Source organism: Aedes albopictus, chromosome 3, assembly GCF_035046485.1.
Source record: "Aedes albopictus strain Foshan chromosome 3, AalbF5, whole genome shotgun sequence".
NCBI lineage: Eukaryota > Metazoa > Arthropoda > Insecta > Diptera > Culicidae > Aedes > Aedes albopictus.
Window position 1 is genome coordinate 149,701,030 of NC_085138.1, and position 24,797 is coordinate 149,725,826.

Sequence of the window (24,797 nt, forward strand, 5' to 3'; positions counted from 1 at the left end):
GCCAATTTGGCCACTGATACCAGGCTTGTCGCCAGCCCGGGCACGAACTTCACACTCTTCATGTCAATCTTCACCGGGTTTCCGGAACCGTCTATACCCGTAATCACTCCACTGCCCTCTCCGAGGATCTTCGTCTTCTGACCGTCCGCGAGCGTGATCCACCCGCCGGAGAATTCACTCAGCGTATCGAAAAAGTCACGATTGTTGGTCATATGGGCACTGGCCCCACTGTCAATGACCCACGCCGACGACCGAACACTTTCAGAACCGGTGAACGCAACACTTCTTCCTTCGCTCTGGGCGGCTTTCGCTTTGGGAGCTTCTTTTTCCCCAACACTTTCTCCCTTCTGCGCCTTGAACTTTCGGCAATCGCGCCGCAGGTGACCCGGACGCTTGCGAAAGTGGCACACGCGAGACTCTTTCGGTTTGTTATCGATCGACCGCATTGCCTTCTCCGATTTCGAACCGGAACCACCACCGTCGCGCTCCAATCGTCGATGATATTCATCCGTCAGTTTGGATTTGACGATATCCAACGAGATATCATCATCTTCACGGCTATCAAGAGCCGACACAATGCCATCAAACGACGGGGGCAAACTTCTCAACAGCATACACACTTTAGTATCCTTGTCCAGCTCGGTACCGGCCGCGTCTAACCGATCGAACAGTTCGTCCACCTCGCGTAAATGTTCCTCCAAATTACCGCGCTCGGGGAGGTTAACCGCACACAACTTTTTCAATAAAGAAACTCGTACCGAACGCGTCGTCTTTTGGTGGAACGATTTCAACGCGCGGAACACTTCGTGGGCACTCGCACAGTTTTTAATAAGCGACAGCTGGCTGTCTTCAAGCAGCAGCACCAAAGTGGCTTTCGCTTTCCGATCGGCGGTTTTCCACTCATCGTCCTGGTCTTCAGCCTCCGGGACGGCTTCACTCACAACAGTCCACAAATCTTCACGTTGAAGCAGCATCTCGATGCGCACCTTCCACGTGCCCCAATTTGTGCCATTCAGCTTGGCAAAAGCAAATCGGGAATCAGCCATCTTGGCGAGCACTGTACCACTGTCCCGTTATCCCACACTCGCGACGCTTGTCGAGAACAAAAGCTTTTTCACCAAAGCCACCGGCGGCTCCGCATTCAGCAGCAGCAGCGCACCGACACACACACAAACGCCGTCGAACTTTCGCGATACTCCGTCACTTTCCGACCGGACTATTTCCTCCGTGATTTCTCAAATCCGTCTGCTTCCTGGGACCATTACCTGACGACGATACGACCAGGCGGAGTAGCACAGCAGAATCAGCGAAGCGGCAGTTCGGATTTGCACGGGAAATAAAACACGCGAGCTAACTGGTAAACGTTATAATTCGGGAGAGAAAAAGATAATTACAACCGAACGCGGGAAATGTGCTTTTGGAATGAGGGACAAATGTCAAACGTACCTGGGGGTACACAAATGCTTTTCTTGTAGTGGTACTCACGGGGGGTGCTCGAATGCACCGCAGGGTTGCCAGGAGGTAATCATCGTTCCTCAACAATTACCACGCGTCGAAGTCAAACGCCGCGGCTCAACATCGAGCAGCTGCGTAACGTAGAAGTGGCTCAAGACTACGCGCAGCAGTTAGCAGTGGCCCTACCAACAACGGAAGAGCAGCTTGGCGCAGCTACACTTGAAGATGGCTGGAGGGACATCCGATCCGCCATAGGTAGTACCTGGGCTACAGCACTGGGCTTCGCGACACCGAATCACAGAAACGACTGGTACGACGGCGAATGTGAATAGTTGAAAAACGAGAAGAATGCAGCATGGGCGAGAATGCTGCAACACCGTACGAGAGCGAATGAGGCACGTTATAAACTCACTCTTCTGGATGAAGAAGCGCCAGCAGAAAGAACGAAATCGCGAAGCGATGGAAGAGCTGTACCGCGCTAAGGACACACGAAAGTTCTACGAGAAGTTGAACCACTCGCGCAGAGGCTTTGTGCCACAAGCTGACATATGCCGACATAATCACGGGAATATTCTCACGATCGAGCGTGAGTCGGTCGAGAGGTGACGGCAGCATTACGACAAGCATCTCAATGGCGACGTTGCAAGTACCGAAGGTGGCGTGGTAACAGATCTAGGAGTATGTGCACAGGACGAAAGACTTCCGGCCCCTGACCTCCAAGAGATTGAGGAGGAGGTTGGCCGGTTCAACAACAACAAAGCCGCTGGAGCAGATCAACTACCAATCGAGCTTCTAAAATATGGTGGGGAAGCACTGGTGAGAGCACTACACTGGGTCATTACCAAGATTTGGGAGGAGGAAGTATTACCGGAGGAATGGATGGAAGGTATCGTGTGTCCCATCTACCAAAAGGGCGACAAGTTGGATTGCGGGAACTACCGCGCGATCACACTACTGAGCGCTGCCTGCAAGATACTCTCTCAAATTTTATGCCGCCGTCCGATTGCAAGAGAGTTCGTGGGGCAATATCAGGCTGGATTTATGGGTGAACGCGCTACAACGGACCAGATGTTCGCCATCCGCAAGGTGTTGCAGAAATGCCGCGAATACAACGTGCCCACACATCACTTGTTCATCGATTTCAAATCGGCGTATGATACAATCGATCGAGAACAGCTATGGCAGATTATGCACGAATACGGATTCCCGGATAAACTGATACGGTTGAGCAAGGCGACGATGGATTGAGTGATGTGCGTAGTTCGAGTATCAGGGACACTCTCGAGTCCCTTTGAATCTCGCAGAGGGTTACGGCAAGGTGATGGTCTTTCATGCTTGCTGTTCAACATTGCTTTAGAGGGTGTAATAAGGATAGCGAGGATAAACACGAGTGGAACGATTTTCACGATCAAATAGTGAACCCAGGCGAATCGGATTAGTTATTAATGTATCGAAGACAAAGTACATGATGGCAAAGGGCTGTAACCGTCGGTTCCATATTTAGCTTGTGGCTCCACCACAAATCCATGATTCCCCTTTCCCGAATCTAATACGCCAAAATCCCAAATAAGTCACTAAAACAATGGAGTTAGCGGCACTCATACAGTGACTTGATGTTTGAGAAAGTGCATCTCCACTCTCACGGCAATCTGTCATGTTCGAGTGACCGTTCGTTTTCAAGCAGTTTGAACCGGTTCGCTTTTATGGTTTCAACCCACAGGTGGAGCATAAGTGGAACTAGTACAGGCATGGTTCGTTTTTACATTCCAAAAAAGTATAAAATCCCTTTATAGTATTAGTTCAGATTTTTCTATAAAAGGTAAAACTGACTCCCAGAAGCGCTCTTTGACTGGTGATTCCAGAACGGAATAGTAGTGCGCGCGTGTATAGTTTCTATGTTAATTGTTAGAGGATAAAAGTTAGTTCGGCGTACTATATGTGTTTTTGTTAGTACGAAGATAAAAGTGGTTAGTAGTGGTTAGAAGTCATGCAAAAATAAAAACGAAAAACCCGAACTTAAATGCTACTAGACGACAAACAAGTAAAAAGCTACAAGAAAAAGGTCCGAGAATTGGGCCTTTTTCTTTTTATTTGGAGAATTTCTCCAATAACAGGCAATCGACGAGTACTGTGACGGTATTGTACCTCTCCCGAGAAATCAGCCACAATCGCCAGCGCACCCCCCCCCCCCCCCCCCTTTTGTGGGTGAATCACCGTGTCCAAGACAAATCACCGTTACCAAGCCGGTCGTAAGCATCCTATCGCAAACGGCCAAACGATACCGTCAAGTGAACGTGTGATGCCGCCATCTTGGCCACCGATATGGGTGGCTCCGTCATCATCGTTCCGGCTCGTACTTAGCGATCAGAATCCTTTCCCCGAGCATCACAACAACAACCGTCAGTCGCGATCTTCGCGACTAGATCTCCCTCAAACTGCAGCACGGAAGTTCGGCATCCGCTGGACGATTCATCTTCAAAAGAACCAGAGGTTCCCCAACCAAAACCGCAAGTAGACCCCTTGAAAATGTGACGTCTAAGAATAAACTTGTAATGTAGTTAGAAACACAGTGGTAGCTTATTTATGGAGCACTGCCCTGGGTTGAAACGTTTCCACCACTTTTCGTTATTTTCCGCTTTGTCGGGCTCGAAAGGAGCTGCCAAGCCTCGCCTTTTTGGAATTTTACCCAAATATGTGTTTTTAGTAATGCTTCTGGTATTTGATGTCTGTAGTATGTTCATTTGTGAAACACTGGTGAGTAAGTTTACCTATTTATACCGGTCCTGCTGAGACGTTCGTCCTCAGTGAAGGATGTGAGAGCCAAGTCATAATAAACGACCCTAAGATCCACAATCCCAGAGCTACCGAGTTACAGGGCTCCACAGAGCAATCACCGCGCCCGCCACCCCGAATTTATATCGACGGTTATGAAATCGAGGCGGTTGAAGAATTCGTGTACTTGAGCTCACTGGTGATCGCCGACAACGACTCCAAATTCAGAGGCGCATTGTGGCAGGAAATCGTGCTTTCTTTGGACTCCGCAGAACTCTACGATCGAATAAAGTTCGCCGAAACCGCTGATTAGACCGTAGTAGTCCTCTATGGGCATGAAACATGGACCCTACGTGCAGAGGACCAACGCGCCCTTGGTGTTTTCGAACGGAAGGTGTTGCGTACCATCTACGGCGGAGTGCAGATGGAAGACGGGACTTGGAGAAGGCGAATGAACCACGAGCTGCATCAGCTGCTGAGAGAACCAACCATCGTCCATACCGCGAAAATCGGGAGGCTACGGTGGACGGGTCACGTCATCAGGATGTCGGATAGCTACCCGACTAAAATGGTTCTCGACAGTCATCCGACCGGTACAAGAAGACGTGGTGTGCAGCGAGCTAGGTGGGTCGACCAAGTGGAGGACGATCTGCGGACCCTACGCAGAGTGCGGAACTGGAGACACAAAGCCACGGAACGAGTAGAATGAAGACGGCTACTATGTACAGCAGAGGTCACCCAGGAAACGTTAACTGGATAATTTTCAACTAAGGTGTAAAATGTCAGTACTAACCGTTCAACAATTGGCGAATTGCGTGGTCTAATGGTCATCAACGTGACTTAATTTTTTGAACAGAGTGTAGATCCTGTAGATGTAAAAGAAATCAACTCCAGAGTAGTTTGGATGATCTAGATTTCCCAATTCATTTACCATGAACTTTCTAGTGATGCTTTGAGGCTTTTTGAGTTCAGTAGACTATGTTCTGTGATCATTCAGCTTGTTTCAAATCTGGTTTAGTATGCTGGATATGCGACACAAACTTCGGAGCACTTTGGAGGCCTTAGAATAGTTCTGGGATAATAACTTCAACAGATTATGTTAGGTAGCGATACATTGCATGTCCAAGATCAGTGAAAATGATGAAATTTAAGTAAAACATGTAGAATTCATAGGGCCCATATAGCCGAGGCGGTAAACGCACGGGTATTCAGCATGACCATGCTGAGGGTGACGGGTTCGATTCCCGGTCGGTCCAGGATCTTTTCGTAAAGGAAATTTCCTTGACTTCCTTGGGCATAGAGTATCTTCGTGCCTGCCACACGATATACGCATGTAAAATGGTCATTGGCAGAGGAAGCTCTCAGTTAATAACTGTGGAAGTGCTCATAGAACACTAAGCTGAGAAGCAGGCTTTGTCCCAATGAGGACGCTACGCCAAGAAGAGAGAGAGATGTAGAATTCAGAAAAATACAAAAAAGTAACGTATTTTCGGCTAACAGCAAAAGGGAAGGGGGTTAGTATGCATTTTTTAGCACAACTCGTCTTGATTATTAAAAAGACTCCATGGTAAAATGTTTGAAAAATAAATATTGCATTTCTACCAAAAGAAGATCTTCTCAGGTGTTTAGGGGCTGTCCATTAATTACGTAAGGGTTTATAAGGGGAGGAGGGGTTTGCGAAATCTTACGCGCCATACAAAAATATTTGGGTTCTCATACAAAAAATCTTACAAGGGGGGGTGGGGGTGTCGAAAAATCGTAAAATTTCCCTTACGTAATTAATGGACAGCCCCTTACGGACTAACAGTTAGTTACTAATTTAGAATAGAAGTGATTTAGAATTTCTACTTGTTTGTAATTCGACACGAACAGCAGTATGTATGCATAGAGAAGAGAACAGAGAGATGAGCGAGCTTTTGACTGCGCGCGCGAGTGCGAAAGCTTCCACCCCGCTGTAACTTACTCATGTTCCAGCTCGATTCCGGCGCACTGCTGTGGGAGCAGGTGGCGATGAACTTCGGTATGGTTTTGCTGGCACGCGTGGTCCCCATAGTCCAGCTCGATGGCAGTGGCTTTCGATGTGACACCGATCAGATAGTGACCCAGCTCGCCGGCGATGTATCCAATCGTTAGTACCGCCAGTACGTACGGTTTGTAGAGAAATCTCATCTTATCCACTAGGGACTGCATTTTTCTGGTGGTGTTGTTTTACACTGGCGGGGTTATCTGGAAAGAGAATTTTAAGAATGAAAATGGTTAGTTTTTTAAATAGGAAGATTTAGAAAATCTCTGCAATTCTGAAATGAAGTTGATAACAACACGAGTAATTTAGATACAAATGGAAATTTAGGGTAAAATGAACACTTGGTGTAAACTTCGCCGAGTTGCCGATTGAGCTGCACTAAAACTAAATGACTGCTTGGGACTATCAGACATCTTCAGTGTTTTTAAGCAAGTATGGCGTCTGCTACGTCATATTGCAGATCAATGGGTGAAGTGGGAGGAAAGTCGTTTTGTGGTAAATGTTAATCATAGCGTAGATGGAATTCACATAGTCTGGACTGGACTGTAATCGACATTTAAATACAGCTCGCTTCATATCGCTTCTCCATATAACTGCGTTGTATGAAGAACGAACATCCATCAGATTGATTCAATATGCATCCCATAAATTTATCCTTATACACGGGCATGGGAGGCTGATGTCGTTCCACCTCAATCCGCCAACGTAAACTTCATCGTCATTGATTTGCATGCATCACCCTGTACAGGTGATTGATTTTGCTTGTTCGGCTTTCAAGTGTCGGTTGGACTCCTACCAGCAGATACAAAATCAATATGGGCATAGTAAAAATATTATAATAATTAATCGGTCACGATACATTGTGTAATTGGCCCTTACTCGTCACCACACCTCTTAATTTATGGATTGAGAACCAGACGCTCGCTGTTTACTGATTCCTGAATTACATTCTAAGACAGATGAGATAGGTACCTCAGCGCAACAGACACGCGAATCCGAACCGCGCGCGGCGCGGCACGAACGGAAAATAATGTTTTGACGCGATCTCCCTAATAAGATGATGGCATCTCCTCATCTCCGCCGCGCCACCATGTGAGATCGAGATGAGAGAGGTGTGCAATTATACCTTTTGTAATTAGTTTGCTGATTCGTTGGCGGGACAGGTGGGGGTGAACTAATGGTTAGAGATTAGCTTAAAATGCAATTTTTAATTCACTAGCTACCTACTAGACTGAGTTACGTATGGCGGTAAACGATGATGAGCGAACATTTGCGATCAATTAGATAAGAGCGTGCTCATATGATGAAAGATTTTACTGGATACTGATGAGCGATTTTTATTGTTATGTCTCAGTTATTGATGAATAAGTTTGAAATAATTTCGGCTATATTAAACTGTCAATCGATTTTCAATTCATAAAATCACTATTCTGGTAAATTTAACGATGACAAATCGTCTCAAGACTCGTCGGGGAGAAGGAGACTCAAAGAATGTGAAGCTTGAGTACAAACTTTCTATAGTACTTAAAAAGAGTTATAAGGTGATCGAGTGAAGTTCAATTTACAAACCATTTTAGTGTGAGCGTCGTAGAAAAAAAAAACTCTATTCTTTTCTAGCGCTTGCACAACCAGTATTGAAAACCTCCCTGATAATACCAAAATTTATTCTGATATTTTCTTGTCAGCATTAATAATTGCAGCGATGATGTGATACAAATATTAATTCGCCCATTGTGCAGACTAATGGGGTCGAAGATAATACAACAATTCACGACAATCAGATTATATTCACTTATGTGTTACATGATTATCGTAAGTTTTTTAAATTGTTGTTAGAAGAAATGGGGACAACCGTACCAACCGTTTCGTTTTTTAAGAGGAACGGGGATCATATACTGATTCGATGGGAGTGGCGTTGCTAAGAAGGTTAATACACATTCCATCGCTGATTCTACTTTCCTTGGGATGGGACACAGGTATTTAATCTGTGTCCACTCTCTAAAGCAGTGATTCCCAAAGTGGGCGAAATCGCCTCCTAGGGGCGAAAACCACATCGAAGGGGGCGGTAATGTGTAAACTCATAATTGGGGGGCGAAAATTCCAACAAGGGGGCGTTTTGTCAAAAGCTGGTTGATAGGTGAAACCCTCTAAAATTCAAATGAAACCAATTACAAATATTTAATGATTAATGGATCAATGAAGCAAACTTTTCTAGCGTTCAGCGCATGTAAACAGAGGCGCCACAGTATATGGACATTACCATTGTGACAGCAGTGAAGTTATGTCAAACACACAAGGCTACGGTGGCGCTTCCTGTTCATTCCATAGCGTCCGTTTTAGTTGTTTTAGTGATCCATTGTAACAACTTTCCAAAAGTTGCTTTATCTTCTCAGACTTTTTTTACGGGTTCCTTATTATTTTCGCTACTATTTCGCAACGGTCTTTAGTTTTTAAATTACATATTATCATCACGTTATTTGCTAAGACAAGTGTGGAAATTTGGTCGAAAAACCACAATATTGTAGGAAAAATTTAACCCTTCCGGTTATTTTGCATTTTCAAACAAGAAGTCATGATAGATTTTTTTAATTGATTGCGAATTTGGTACAATAAGATATATGGTTTGATATTTGTGATATTCAGACGTGTTTCAAGAAATGTGAAACTTTACCTTAATGATTTGATTCTATATGTTCTCAGGTGTGCTACAAGTTTACTTATATCTCCAAATATGGCATGCAGTGCATAAGTTTTTATCGGAAACATTTTAGGTTTTTCCAGATTTTGTCATTTTTTTTGTTTTGGGATGTTCCAATAGAATTAAAAAACAAAATATAATTATATTTCAGATCTCTTATGCTTTGGCTTTGTTGCAGGTTTTGCAAATATCTTGCAGTTCAAAAAAGTTTTTAGAGATGACATTTTTCGCCTAAATCACTATCATAATGAGAGTGCAAAAATTTGCCACAATACTCGGAATGTTTTACTTAGCATCATTGAAAACTTTGTGTTGCCTACATGGCGGAGAACTTCAAAATTTCCGTCAAATTTCGTAATCCAAAAATCTTTTTGCAACACATTTTGCAACTGTTTTTTTTTATATTTGGTGATTTAATTACGAAAACATTTAACTTTCGATAAAGCTATACATATTTGTAAAAATTTTCAAGTTTCTATTAGAAAATTTAAATAGCTTTTTAAATCTGATCATGGAACACTTTCACATTCTATTTTCTTAGTATTTGTGAAAAGTTATATTAAGATGTAAGTTTCAGAAAAATGTGATGTTGAATGTTATTCACGATATGTATTGTATTTCAAATTTCAAAATGCTAGTAAAATATAAATTATAAAAATTTGTGGTAAATGATCTGGATGCGTTGCGATTTTTTTGAAAATTTCAATAAATTTCGTAACAACAAATAGTTTGGAGGACTATACAATCATTGGAAATCAGAGAAATAAGCGTTATTTCAAACCTTCAAATTTTGTTTGAAAAAGTCAAGCTTAGGGGGGCGAAAACTTATCTTGCCTGCTTCAAGGGGGCGATAGCTCCGACAAGTTTGGGAAATACTGCTCTAAATGCTAGGCTTAAGCGCCACTGCTCACTCTCTGAAATGATACATTAGTATAGACACATCTTCAACGAACACATATAACATATTAGCATAAGCAAACATTCATTAGCTCCATGATACAGATATGACTTTCACGATCCCAACCACAGCAGGCCTGACGTTTTTTGCGATCACGCCTGTAACTCCTTAGGTGAAAACCTACCAAACATTACAGCCAGTTGCCATGGTAACAAAAGTCATATACTAGCTGTCGGTTGGTTTCTCCAGCACAATATGTTTCTTCAATTAACGATTTTAAGAGGGATGACAAATAAACACATTTAAGTACAATATAGGCATCTGTAGTCTATTTCTAAATGCGTCCCGGAAATTTCAACACCAACTCAATTAGAAAATATCATTTTTGCAACTCTGCACTACAATATCTATTTTTATACTTGCCTTTTTGGTATCGTAATGGCCTACTTTTCATCACTAAATCAAAGATTTGCATTGTGGTTCATAATGCATGAATCATAATGCGATTGTTTGATTGGTAACCAGAGTTTCCACGGTAAGAGCTTGAAATATTGTGACGGTTATAGCCCAGTTTCGTGTTTGAAAGAAATCGCTCAAGAAACTTCTTGAGCAATTGCTGGCATGAACTTTCTACGGTGACTGCAGGGCTGTTAGAAAAATGTCGATTCAAAAAACGCAAAATCTGCGTCAAGATCATGCAATCCGCGTCAGTACAAAAACATATGGTTTCGATGACTCAAACTCATAATTCAGAAAATCAACTATTCATGACTTTTTTTTGCATGAAAAGCATGAAAAGCATTTCTTATGATAAATTGATTTTTAACTATTATTTATTATTTCATGACTTTAGATGACAACTTCTACATCAAACAAGAGTTAAAAAATGTTGCAACTTGCAAACAACTTGCAAACAAGCTAAATGGAATAAAAAGTGTTGGGTCAATAGATCTTTGATTGCTTATTAATCAGGGTGCCTACTAAGTATTTTACGAGAATGGGACTTTCTGTTCCCAGAAGCAGTTTTCATAAGCATTATTTTCGGATCTTTTGAAATAATTTATAATCAACATTATGGTAGAAATCCTGAAACATGATTTATAGTTAGTCCTAAAAGATTGTTCGAGATGACCCAAAAAAATCAGATTTTTTTTTTATAAATTTATGGATTTCTATTTTTAATTAGATTCTACCGTTTTTTTGTCATTGCAAAAAATGTTGTATGCAACTCGTTGCAAAACTCGATTTTTTCCGCACTCGTCGTATTTATCCAACTCGGCAAGTCTCGTTGAATAAATGTACGACTCGTGCTGAAAAAAACATCATTTTGCAACTTGTTGCATAAATAACTATTTTGCAATTACGTTTTGAAAAGTTTCACTTTTCAGTTAGCTGAAGTGTCATGAAACGGCCTACTTTTCCATTCTGATGCAAGTGTGCCGAAAAGTACTACTTTTCGGCACTCTTAAGGGTGCTGAAAAGTAGCACTTTTCGGCACTTTTGCTAGCACACCCTTTGCATTAACTTTCCTGTCATCCGTAGGTTCAACTGCTGATTCTACATCGACTCATCAGCACGAATACGAATCAAGACAACTTTTATTCCGATTCGGATGGCAGATCAGGTGAAAAAGAAGCTGGTGGAGATACTTTCGCGACTTCTTCCTTTACCAACAAACAACTGTTTGACAACGGGAGCTCGATCAAATGTTACACCACAGCCTACCTGATCGATAAAAGAAACTACACTGACGAGCGTGGATGCGCGCACGTGGCTCCTCCTGATAAATACATGTTTGTGTTGCGAGAAAAGATTATACTGAATGGGTATTTTTCATAATTACAAAAAATGTTGTATGCAACTCGTTGCAAAACTCGATTTTTTCAGCACTTGTCGTATTTATCCAACGAGGCGTGCTGAAAAAATCATCATTTTGCAACTTGTTGTATAAATAACTATTCTCAGACTTTTGCGTCTTTGGCCAGTATAATTCATCTCACAGACACACCATTATAAACTATTACAACTTGCTCCCCCACTCTTCTTCCTCTTGAACGCGCACATCACATCGCGGGCAAATTTTCCCTCAGACCCTGCCAACCAAATAATCGCGATCTTCTCCAAATGGAAACAGTACGCTGGAAAACTCCCGAGACTCCGGGACACATATTTATATGACCTTTTATTTTCATTATTGATATCTTCACATATAAAGTGGAGCATTGCTGTATGTAAATATCTATGTACAAAAACCACGTAGGAAGTTCATCCTCCCCTAACAGATTTTCCAGACGAAAACACAGCAAACATGTACGCACACCGTGTCGACTACCTGTAGTTGGACGTGCACCCGATCGCGTTTAACATTAAATACTACAAAATTATGCACTTTTTACGAAAAACTTCACCGGTCACAAGCCGAACCACGTTTTAGTCGGCAAAACTAAATACATCGCGGAGCTAAGAAAAAACCGTGGCAGTGATTTTAAAACGCAGCCGCTCGCGCGCACTGCTTGCTCTTTGTAGAGTGCAAGGGGAACGACATCTCCAATATGTACCCAATTTGAGCTACTGAACTGTAGATGCAATTTGGCATACAGGATAGCCTCAAATGCGTTTCAAGACGTTTCACAGCATTTCAGGGTGTTTCAGTGGCATTTTTGGGGGCTTCACAGGTTCTCAGGTGTGTTCAGACGTTTCTTCTAGATCTGATGTCCTATACTCGAGGGAGTTCTTGCAGATCCCCAAACAGATATCACACTCACTTGAGAGCACATACATAGTTGTATGAGGCTGGAAGATTGAATTTCATTCCTAATGCTTATTTCATCTGCAATTTACAGACTTTTAGTTTCGAGTAATTGATTGGCATATGCATGTAAGTCATAGAGGAAATAGGTCTAGGTGTTCGCAGATAAGCACAAGTAGTGGAATCAAAAGGTATTTACTCGTCCTGACTTATTTTTATTTTTAGAACCTATCATAAATTATATTTTGGATATATTTAAAATGAATATACTGCCTTAAATCTAAATTTTAAGTAAAACAGAAGTAAACGTGAAGTACCAGAAACTGCAACTCAACTCACCTTCACCTTAATTTTCATTGAGCACTCAGCAGTGTTGTGTTTTTTGGTCACGTTTCACGTTCATTATCACATCGTACATGCTCTAAATATTGCACGTATATCATCGATTAGATACATCTTACATCAACAATCTGTTTCACAATATGTAGATATCGAACTGAATTCACACCTGTGCGATTAAAAAATGCTCACATGCGTGTTATAATAACAATCGAGTTACCGTGCCACGTTGATTTTAATTCTCCTGCATCAATCAATGGGGGTAGTTAATTTCCCATAGTTAGTGGTGTTAGGGTCATTAAAGATGTTGAGTATTAATGTTATGATGTGTTGACGATGTCTTCCATTAAATACGTAATGTCAAAAAATGCCATTCCGTGTCACATTTTTTTAACACAAAAAATCTGCCAAAATTGTACGTTTTGAACTTAAATCTTTTGAAAGCGTTACGCAATCTGTGGAAGCTCCCCAAGTTCATTGATTTCTAGCAGATTGATGAATTAAGATTTGGATCTATTTATGCAGTAGGAAATAATTTGAAAACGATAGGAAAGTTTTCGTCACGTGGATGATTCTATGATTACCTATTCATTGAATAGTCTGTGTTAAGAGCATATAATATGAATAAATATGTCGTTGAAAAAATTAGCAAATGAACGACAAAGAAGACGCGCTAACAATCCTTTGTCCCAACTAGTACAGATTGTGATATTATCTCGAAAAATGTTATACGACATTGTTACCATACAAGCGTTACAAATGGGGTCAAGGTGTCGAAAATGGTTAATTTGTGCGTTACGAACTAAACAAACGCTTCGTTAAATCGAATCAAGTTTAGTGTTTACATGATTGCAGGTAAAGGCAGAAGTAGTGAGCTACTGTTTGATTTTTGATGGACCGTGTTTTCCTATCAACATTGTGGTTGTCGTGTGCCAAGCCAAGATTGCCAAGATGTGTAATTTATGCCTATTATGGAACTGCAATGCATCTCTAAATTCTTGACGCAATCATTCAAACAAATCTCGCATGACAGCTCCACATTCTATGACGGTTATTGGTTGGAACAGATACGGAGGCCGCGTGTAACCTCAACTGTATCGTTATGCGTTCGATTCGAGCCGAACGCATCTCGTCTTAACTTCAAAGCGAGCAACACTGCAGGCCGCCGTTTACTCAATTACCTACATGTCACTTCTCTACATTTCAAACCGTGTCTAAAGTGGACCCAATTATTGGAAATTGTTACAATTCAATTGGTTGCTCTGCTCTTCTAGTGGCTGCTGATTCCATGACCACGACAAGCTAGAGTTGGTTGAATGCTTCCGAGTACACACTCGTTTCATTATTTCAAACAAGCTCTCTGTAATTAGTCATTCATATGATCTGAACAAATAGAACGTCAATTCTATCAATCCCCGCGTTCTGTCAGATTATATTAGAGAAGCAAATCTCTGAATAGCTTTTTGGTAACATTCCTAGAGAAAACTCTGGTTTCTTGAAGAATTTCAGTAACAATTTCTGGAGGAATGTTAGTAACAATTTCTGTGGTAATTGCTAAAAGAATCCCTGGAAGAATTCTTGTCGGAATTTCTGGAGAAATTTTGGAAAAAATATGATTTTTTGTAGATACATTCTTGTAGATATCTAAAACAATCACTGGAGAAATTTTGTAGAATTCTCCGGAAAATTATCTGGTAAAGTCTTTGGAGTTTTTCTTGGACAAGTTTCGGGGAAAATCACCGCAGCAATTGATGAAACATATTTGGAGCAATACTTGTGGAAATTGTGGAGAAATTTCTAAAAAAAAACTCTTTTAGCGTGATTTCTGCTGAATATCCTGGACTCACAAATGGTCAACAATTTCGGCTCGAGAGTCCTGGAATTCCGTAAAACTTAGCGAGTCTGTTCCTGTACATCATTGTAGTCCCTGAATGTTGACCAAACGTATCCTTTGGACTTAACCCTTCCACTAACAATACCCAAATTTCGTGACACCGAGATCTGAGGTCTCTGCATACCTTTCTTAGGTGTCCAACTAATCTTCCTTTCCCAACCCTCAGCTGTCGCAAGGACATGGCCAGGACAGCTCTCAGCTTAGAGTCAGTGATTAGCTCCAAATCTCTGTGCTGTGGTAACGGACACGGAGGAGGCAATTCTCTTAACAGCGGTATGGGACTGTAGCACCTACGAATTTATGCGACTTGCTTAATGCTAATGCTAATGACTTCTGGGGGAACCACTGGAGCATTTTTTGGGAGTATTACCTGGACGAATACTTGGAGATATTTCCACATTACATATAGAAGGAAAATATTAAGTGAATCCTTAAATGAACTGAAAATTTGAAGAATTTTGAAAATATACTGGAGTAATTCCTCTGGGAAATTATCTGGATGAATCCAGGAGCAACTCCTGGTGAAATTATAGGCGGAGTCTCTGGAATGAATCCTTCCGTGTAAATACTTTGGAAATTTGTGGAGCAATCCCTCAAAAAGCTCAAAAAGAAACACTGCTACGAAGATTTTCAAAGAATTTTCTGGAGGAATTCTAGCAGCAATTTCTTCAGGAAAATTCCTTGCAATTTCGAGTGGAACCCCTGAAATTCATATGGCGGCCGATGGAACTTGTCCTCCTGCTATATGTGTTGAAGAGTTCGAGAGTTCTTCAATACACTCTGATGTTGGGCTGCAAAACGGTGAGTCGATAAGGAGAGCGTCCAACATAGATATGATCCTCACAAGTTCCTACCTCATGCTTCCACGGGTCAAGCGATGACAAAGACCGCCGACTAAGAGTTGTGTGCTTAGCTGGTAGTGCTGCCTGAGCACTGTTGTCCTTCTGACTTCAGCTAGATTGAGAAGGTACGTCCCGAGCGTCTGTTCACCCAGGAGGTGAGGCTCAAACAGCGTCTGTTCTGGCATCCAGTGGCTGAGTATGAAATACTGTATCGCGTAAGCTATACCTAAGAAGGCAGCCCCTCTTCAACGCAATAGGCAGCGCGGCCCCGGTAAGGAGCCTGCTGAAAACCTTCAAACACCCAGATAAGCAATAGTAGAGTAATCGGATTGATTCAACGGCAACAGACCCGGCAACGAATAAATGACAACGATTGGAAAGTCGGATCTTGGAACGTGAGAGCTTTGAATAAACCCGCACGTGTTGTAGCCGCAAAAATTCGGGCGCGATTATCCAGCGTCACGACTTCAAGAAACAATAGGACGATGCGTTTCAATATCCAGCGCTTGTCAGCCGAAGGTGTTGCTGCATAGTACCATCAGAAGCTAGACGAGAGGATAGGAGAGACCAACGGATCTGGAGATGTTAACAGGTTATGGTGAGTTGTCCACGAAGCAATGACAACAACAGCGCAAGAGGTGATAGGTACCGCTCAGCAACGCCAACGTAATGGTTGCTTTGACGAGGACTGCCAACGAGTGACGAACGAAAAGAACGCCACCAGAAGTCGAATGCTAATGGCCGGTACCCGGCAGAACAGGGAGTGGTACAGGGTGGCAAGTGCAGAAGAGAAACGAATCCACCACAGAAAAAAAAACGGTAACACGAAGAGAGTGTTATTGCTGAAGCGCAGGAAAGTACGAACAGGAACGATATGCGGAAGTTTTATGCAACTGTCAATGACGCGCGGCACAAGACTGCGCCAGTGCCCGCCATGTGCAAATACCGGGAAGGAAATTTGCTGACAGACAAAACAATGGTGGCAGCCAGGTGGAAGGAGCACTTCGAAGATTTGTTGAATGGTAGCAGCGAATGAGCACCCAGGAACAGGATTAACATAATCGATGACGGTTAAGCTGTGGAACCACCAACACTGGATGAGGTTAAAAAGGCTGGTTTTCGTGAGGGCCGATCAACGACGGATCAAATGTTTATCCTGCGGATGATCCTAGATAAATTTCGGGAATATTACTTACAGACTCACCATCTGTTCATTGATTTTAAAGCAGCGTACGATTCAGTGAAAAGAAATGAGCTTTGGCAGATAATGTCAGAACATGGTTTTCCGGCGAAACTAATTAGGCTGATACGCGCAACGCTGGATGGATCAAAATCAAGTATTCGGATCGCGGACGAAGTGTCTTTGTCGTTTGTGACCTTGGATGGATTGAAGCAGAGGGATGCTCTTTCAAATTTATTGTTCAACATTGCACTCGAAGGAGCGATTACCTAGGAGGTCAGGCGTGCAAAGGAATGGCTCTATCATCACACGGTCGCACATGCTCCTCGGTTTCGCGGACGATATTGATCTCTTTGGCATCGATTGTAGGGCAGTGGAGGAAGCTTATGCTCCCCTGAAGTGAGAGACAGCGAGGATAGGCTTGACGAATGCCTCTACCAAGACGAAGTACATGACAGCGGAAAGAGACAGAAGCAGGCCTAGTGGTGTTACTGCTGAGGTAGTGATTGATGGGGATGTGTTTGAAGTTGTTGAAGAATTTGCTTATCTTGGAACACTTGCGACATGTGACAATGACGTTTTCCGTGAAGTGAAAAGGCGTATTGCAGCTGCGAATAGGGCCTATTACGGATTGCGTAGCCAGTTTAGGACCCGTAACTTGCAAACGCAAACAAAATTCGCTTTGTATAAAATGCTGATTCTTCCGGTTGCCCTCTACGGTCACGAAGCGTGGACGTTAAAGGAAGTAGACCGAAACGCTTTTGGACTTTTTGAGCGCAAAGTGCTGCAGACAATCTCGGTGGGAAACAAGAAAATGCAGTGTGGCGCAGACGCATGAATCACGAGTTGTACCAAGTGTACGAAGATGCGAATATTGTGAAACGTATAAAATACGGCAGACTTCAGTGGGCTGGACACGTAGTGCGCATGTCGGAAGAAAGAATAGCGAAAACAATATTCAGCAGAGAACCCGGTAGATATAGGCGACTTCGTGGGCGGCCGCGAACTCGCTGACTGCACGTGGTTGAAGGAGATCAACGATCCTTAAACGTTCGGGGAAACTGGAGGAACATCGCCCAAGATCGACGAAGAAGGTGCTCTATTATACGCTCGGCGTTGGAGTAAAGTTACTTTGTAGTCAACAAGGTATCAAGGTAGGTACATTCTGATGTTTGGGTCTTGATAACTGTATGTACGTACATATACTAATACAACCATCCAAATTATTCTGAAATCCAGGACTTCAAGATCTTCAAGCTCTACAGTCGTTGATTCAGTCTACAAAAAGGATCCTTCTGTGTAAAACAAAATAAAATAATAATGAAAATTAGATGAAACGGGACTGCTCTATTCGTTACCTGTCGTTATTGCCATTATTGCCCTAAAGTGATCTTCATATGTATCAATCGATCTACGTAGTGTGTGGTGCAAAATTCCAGTCGATCTTGGAGTGCTCTGGGGGTCTTGAATGGTGATAAAAATAGTCACACACACGGCACAACTCGCTCACACAGAACTTAGTTCCGTAGCCACTCGTTTGTACGGTTTGTACATCGGGCAGGTGGTCAACCGCATGTCACGTTCTATAATTCGCACATACCTACGTCGCGTCGCATTGCCGTTGATCAGTTGTGCACATACGAGATGTGTTCCTCTATCTAAACACTAAACAGGTGTGGCGTTGGGCACTGCACTGGAGAGCTTGATCCGCGTGGCTTTGGATTCAGAGCGGTAGGCAATAAACTAGACACTGAATCGAACAGTGTGTCTATAGTAATTGATTGTTTGTTACACTTGACCACACAGTCGGAGAGTTGCGATCTTTTACGACACGGGTGGGGGGGTTGGTGGTTGTCAGAAAAGTGAAGCGTGGTGGGTGGTGGAGGTTTGGATCGCGTGTCAGATCACGGTCGAGTTCAAGCGGATCGAGCTTTGGGTTGTGCGAGCTGCAGCAGCCGTTCGATGCAAATTGGATGCTGGATCGATGCGGCGGCGGCGCGCCTACCTTAGAACCATGTGCATATGACATGTTTGTTCAGTAGCGAATCTAATCATCAGTTACGGACGACAGGGAAATTAATCCACGCATAAATATTTGCCATGATATTTGCATTCCTAATTGCTTCAAAGTGGCATATGTTTATGGTGAGAATGCTGTTATTAAAGTGCTGGTTTTAGAAGCTAATCATTTCGCTTTAAGTTTGTTTTCCGGTAGCTGATTGATTTGAACTGTAAACGAAGTAGTTTGAAATGCGAAGGCACACTGTTTATTCGGTTGACAAATAAGGAGATACGAAAAAGTACCACTTCATAATGATGGAATTCTAATCTACGACTTCATATCGTTAGTACGGTGTTTACACCCACGAATCCAATAAATAAGATACTTTTGTACAGCTTCGTCAACAGTTATCTGGTCTGTTGTAACACATATGTGAATCCTTGCTGGAATCTCGAAACAGTATTCATTTTATATTGGTTGACAAAAACTCCTCTTCCTCTTGTATGAAATAGTCAACGTCATAAAACATTTTTGACAAACTTCAAACTTTATCATTTAAAGTGCATCACGAAGCAATTTATTTCACGATGACAAAAACCACGAAGACAAAACCGGAAGCTAACAAAATCGGGTCACTACTGTATAACCCTCTGGCACCCACCATCACATTCAATGATTCTTATAAATTTTAACAATGTTTGAAAACTGCATTTTAATAAAATTGATAAAAATGTCCCAGAGTTGGTGGAGGCCGTGCACTGATTATCACCACTGGTGCATGCAAAACGCATTTCGCTTTTCATGCGTGAATTCATCCCCGACCGACAGCCCGTCCATGTATTCCCCGATGCACCTACATAGGTTCGACCGTACCTGTCAATTACAATTTATATGACACATGATAAGCAACGGCGAGCGACGAGGTGTTATTGCAACGCACGTTAGATGGATGCAACATGCATTCATGTGAATCAGCGCATTTTTGCGCCCCATCTCTATCGTCTATAGGTTTGGCCTATAGGCTGGGAAGTGGGTGGGTGGGGTAAATAGTGTCAACCTACAGTGCATATTTTGCCATAGCAATCTCTCGCACCGGTCAATTAATTTTTACAACTTTTCACGTGCAAAATTTATGCAATAGTACATAGCTGACCGGTCTCGTGCTTCTGCCGGTATCGTCGTCGTTTCACTAGACTAGGTACACCGTCGTCGTGATGGAGCTGCTAAACGGGTGAATCTCCCAGATCGCCACATAACTAATTGTAGGCGCCTATCACGTAGTTGCACGGAGTGTGTCTATTTGCAGCGTTTTGTAGTTTTGAATTACATTAGCGGATGATTTGTACTACCAGGGCATAATGATTAGAGAGCCCCCCCTGGCCGTGTTCGGCCACAGAGGTGGGGCCGGGGTCATACGAAGCCGGTTGATATAGTTTTACGTTTGGTCATGAGGAAGGTGATGCGGCAAATAATATTCGTCCACTCATGACACTGGACTGCTACGGCAAGGACGACACAGTTTTGAATAGTTGAAGCATTTGCACGTTCCTGAAATCGGCGCACATTTCTGTTGGAAGCATGGGAAAATGTATTGCAAATGCACGATATGTGGCGCTATATTTGACTTTTATCGGTCGTTGAGTTCTCGTTGCCACGACGAATGTCGGATGCACTGTGTTGTGAGGTCAAACATACTGCATATGTATTTTAATTTGGCAATGAATTGTTACATTGTGATGAATGATGTGCTCGCAAACGCATGCATTGGAGCAAGGAATTTGAGGTTGAATTGAAAGTTCAATGCCAATATGCATACTAGTAGAATAAGGATAATTTATTATAATGATGCCAATTGCCTCTTGAGTTTTTTCGTTTAGTTTTTCTATGGAAATGATGAAATTAGGTACACATTTCAGAGCAATGAATGAGTACACCCCCAGTTCAGTTCGTGCTTTCGTAGCGGCAACACATACTCTGGTGCGCGGTACCGGCTGTGGTTTTTTTCTTGCTAGTGAAGTGGATGTGCTTGCGAAGTGGTCTTTTTTGAAATAATTTCACACAGTGTTCAAACTGATGAAGAGTTTGGAAATGTTGATTCAAAGTTTGTGAAGGATCATAGCGAATAAATGAGAAAACATTGGCCGAAAGGATCTCGAAAGAAAATTCAGTGACCCACGCTTAGTTCAAAATATGTGCATTTGTGTGAGTGTGTGTTTTCAACCTTGCCGGTGAAGCCGGAAAAGCACTTCTTTCTACGGACGGGCACGGCACGAGCAAAGTATCTAAATACTTTAGATACTTTGCGGCACGAGAGCCAGCCGCATGCCGAGTACAACAAGGTTGCCAAAAGGATCCAGTATTATTTCCCGGTGAGCCCGTTTCAACCTGTACAAGTAGTTAGACCAAGAGTTAGACATCATTACCAATATTTTTTAACACGATTCGTCAGCGATATTATCACGCTAAATTAATTTATTTTTATTAATAAAAAAATAAACGAAAATGCAACAATATTGTTAATGAAATGTTTTAGCAGCGCTGACAACACTGTTGAATTGCGAAGCACGCGACACATCAAGTCCATCCAGCCAAGGCTGAAGAAGCAGTGAAGAGAGTGGGAAGGCAGTTTCGTCAAACTCTATAGAGCTTGCTGACGTTTATTCACCTCTCTCTTTCAAGCATGCAGGCGGGATAGGATTTGTTTTCATCGGGAAACCTTTCCCGATGAAAACAAATCCTATCCCGCCTGCATGCTTGAAAGAGAGAGGTGAATAAACGTCAGCAAGCTCTATGTGTTCAATTTTCGTTAAGTTATACTTCAGCAACTCATCACCAGATGCCGACGACGATTGAATCGCTGCACTCTTGAAATTTTTTACGCTGCATGTTGAATTTGGACCTGTTATTTGTTTCTATTAACTCGGCGTTTGATGTTTATTGCATTTCTTTTTATATTATATAGCATTCTAATATTCGTGAAGCAATTGTTTTTACTACAGTATCAACATAACTTTTAAATTTTAATACACCATTAGGTTCTTATCGGTTGGGGTATGACTTCTTATCATAATTAGTAATAATGACTTATACGTAGGTAATTCTGGGTTAGAGTGTCAGTTGTGCAGGAAAAACGTAGCAGTGGCAGCAGCGGGATAAAATTGCGAATGTTGCACTACGGGAGCGTAGATGGCGACTCTGTTGTATTATTTCTTTACATATAATGCGGTACCGTAAACCGGGATCAAATTGATCTTCGGGTCGAAATTGATCAGACGTTTTTCAGTTAGGTTGAGAATATTTTAAATAGTTTCCTTCCAAGTATTGTGCTGCTGAAAACTGATACTAAACGATATTTGCATGGAAACTATTTTCAGTTTGCTTTATTTAACGGAAAATCGTCTGATCAATTTCGACCCGGAGATCAATTTGACCCCGGTTTACGGTATCAGCACGAGCTTGACTAACTTATATATAACACGGGTGGAACAGTCAGCTAGTCAACGAAACCGGAATGGACAACTTGAGGTTTTTTTTGTGGAGTAATATGTATATTCTTGTTACTAAATACAAAGAAACGAGAAGAAATGAGAAAGCATCATGGTTTTGGTTGTAGCGTATGATTTTTTACCCAAGCTTCTAATTGCTGCGATACGGAATAAATTTAGGCCAGTACTTTGCCCATAGGGAACTAAAATTCAGATTTTTTAACCTCCCTTTTCTCCTTCGTACGGGGTTTCCCTATACTTATTTCATTGCTTGTCACATTTTCACAAACCCCCTCTCCCTTCTAAGCGTGACGTACTTTATTGATGGCCCCATACGCGAGACATAATATTAGTTCACATTTTATAATCTTGCGCAGTAATCGTGTATGTATAATATAGTATTTGTATGCTAGATTTATGGAGCAGCGGTAATGGGAGTACATTGAAATCATCTAATTCTCGTTTCGTTAACATACAAAGTTCTATCTTGTTCAATTCTTACAATTACAAGTAATTAGAATACCAAGTTTGCTAAAAGATGATTGTGAATATTTCAAATTTTAAAGCAAGTGGAAGCGAAGACCGAAGAAAAACACGATTCATAATCATGATTTTGAATTTTCAGCAGAACGAGAAGCCTTTAAGAGAACTGTTTTTAAATAATTAGCTGTTTTTGGGAACTATTATTTATAATTATTGAAAATTTCAGTTGCAACATTTAAGAACACATTAGGATGACGGAGTAGTTACAGCTGTAATGACAGCAAATTAAATAAAGACTTCAAATTATAAAACGGACAACTGCTTGTGCGTTGCATCACGTTAATTGATTGCATTTTATGCAAACAATATTTTGTTACAAGTGCTAGAAACCATGTTCATCATCTTTACTAATAAGACGCGCCTTCACAGTCAGCTAGCAATATTGCTTTATATATACTAATTACGCTTCTTAGTTAATTCTTATTATTTTTTTCTGCTAATTATTACATTCTACTACCGACAAATCTATTTGTTATAACATTAAGTTTGATTAAATCTAACGCGAACGTAACTACCTTGAGCTATAGAAAGGACAAGGACGAATAAATAAACAGATAGATTTGTTGTTGATGTTTTTTATTATTATAATAAACTTCCACTTTTCAGTCAACAGGGATGCTACTATTCGTCGATGAATATTGCTACTTCCAATGCCCTTTATTATTTTATTTGCTACATTGGGTAATTATATTCAGCATTCCTAAGGTCGATCACTGCCACTACTACTACGTAATAATAATACTCCTCAGTAAAAAATACGTCTTATAATCACCTTTCTTATTTCAGTTTACTATATTATGTTAATTCATTATGAATATTTTGTTCTCTTATATTGCATTACATTATATTTTCCTATGTTATACTCCATTACCGATTATAATCCGAATTACACTCATTCAAATTATTTACAAATTAATACCTTTGTTCATTTCGTTACATTACATCGAATTACAATACATTTTATTATTATATTTTATGTATTATACAATATTTCAATATTATATTTCATCATAACAAACTATACTTCTGACTATATAACCATATGAGGTTGGGAGAGTGCATCATTATATACATTATATACATATACATATACATATGATACATTATATACATTATATTTCATTATTATTTATTGATTGCATAACATTGCATAATTATATTTCATCATATTGAATTATACTACATAATTATACTACTATAAAATATATAAATATATTACTGTATAACAATATAACTATATGATTTTATAACTGTATAACTATATAACTATGTAACTATATGACTATATGGGGTCGGGAGGGAGCATCAGGGCATCATTGAAGTTGTAACTGTGCAACGGAGTGGATTGCCAGCCGGAGCGTGGTGAGAAGTAACTATAACATCCTTGTAGATGGGTTCTTCTATCCCAACAGTTGCAATGGATTTGACGCGCCCTTCTTATAACAAACCATCCCGTAGAAAGCTTGACAAGTAATGTGAATTTCATTATTCATCCTGTTGGATCATACTGTTGGAAGGAGATTCTCTTAAACCCGCGGATTTCGCGTAAGTGTCTCTACTTACGGGTCCGCCACACCCCCTTTTGGCCCTTCATACAGCGGTATGTTGAATTCAGAATGGTAATGAAATTTAATCTTTACTGTTGAGTGGAACTGCATGCAGAGCAAGACTCAAGCTAGGATGGTGGCTACCTACATACATACATACATACATGAATGAGTACACCCCCGATAAATATTTGATACGGGTTAATTTTGATGATGAGCACAAAAGTCTGTCTAGAGACTTGCCCATACTGGAAGTGTATTTGCTTATAGTAGGTATGCACCTTAAACGGAATCGCTCAAGTAAGTTTCGTTCAGTGGATTCTTTTTCCTTGACCGGAATGGTATTAGAATAATTAGTCACAGAAATCCA

The 24,797-nt window shown here is 41.4% G+C and overlaps 1 protein-coding gene across 1 annotated transcript in view; it reads right to left on the reverse strand.

Moving 5' to 3' along the window:
- Positions 1-24,797, reverse strand: part of LOC109424014 (putative metabolite transport protein HI_1104) — a 61,656-nt gene that overhangs the window by 7,230 nt on the left and 29,629 nt on the right. Inside the window, exon 2 of the mRNA XM_029871905.2 lies at positions 6,191-6,453. Within this exon, the coding sequence (XP_029727765.2) occupies positions 6,191-6,417 (227 nt within the window). The 5' untranslated portion in view covers positions 6,418-6,453. The remainder of the gene's footprint in view (positions 1-6,190; positions 6,454-24,797) is intronic.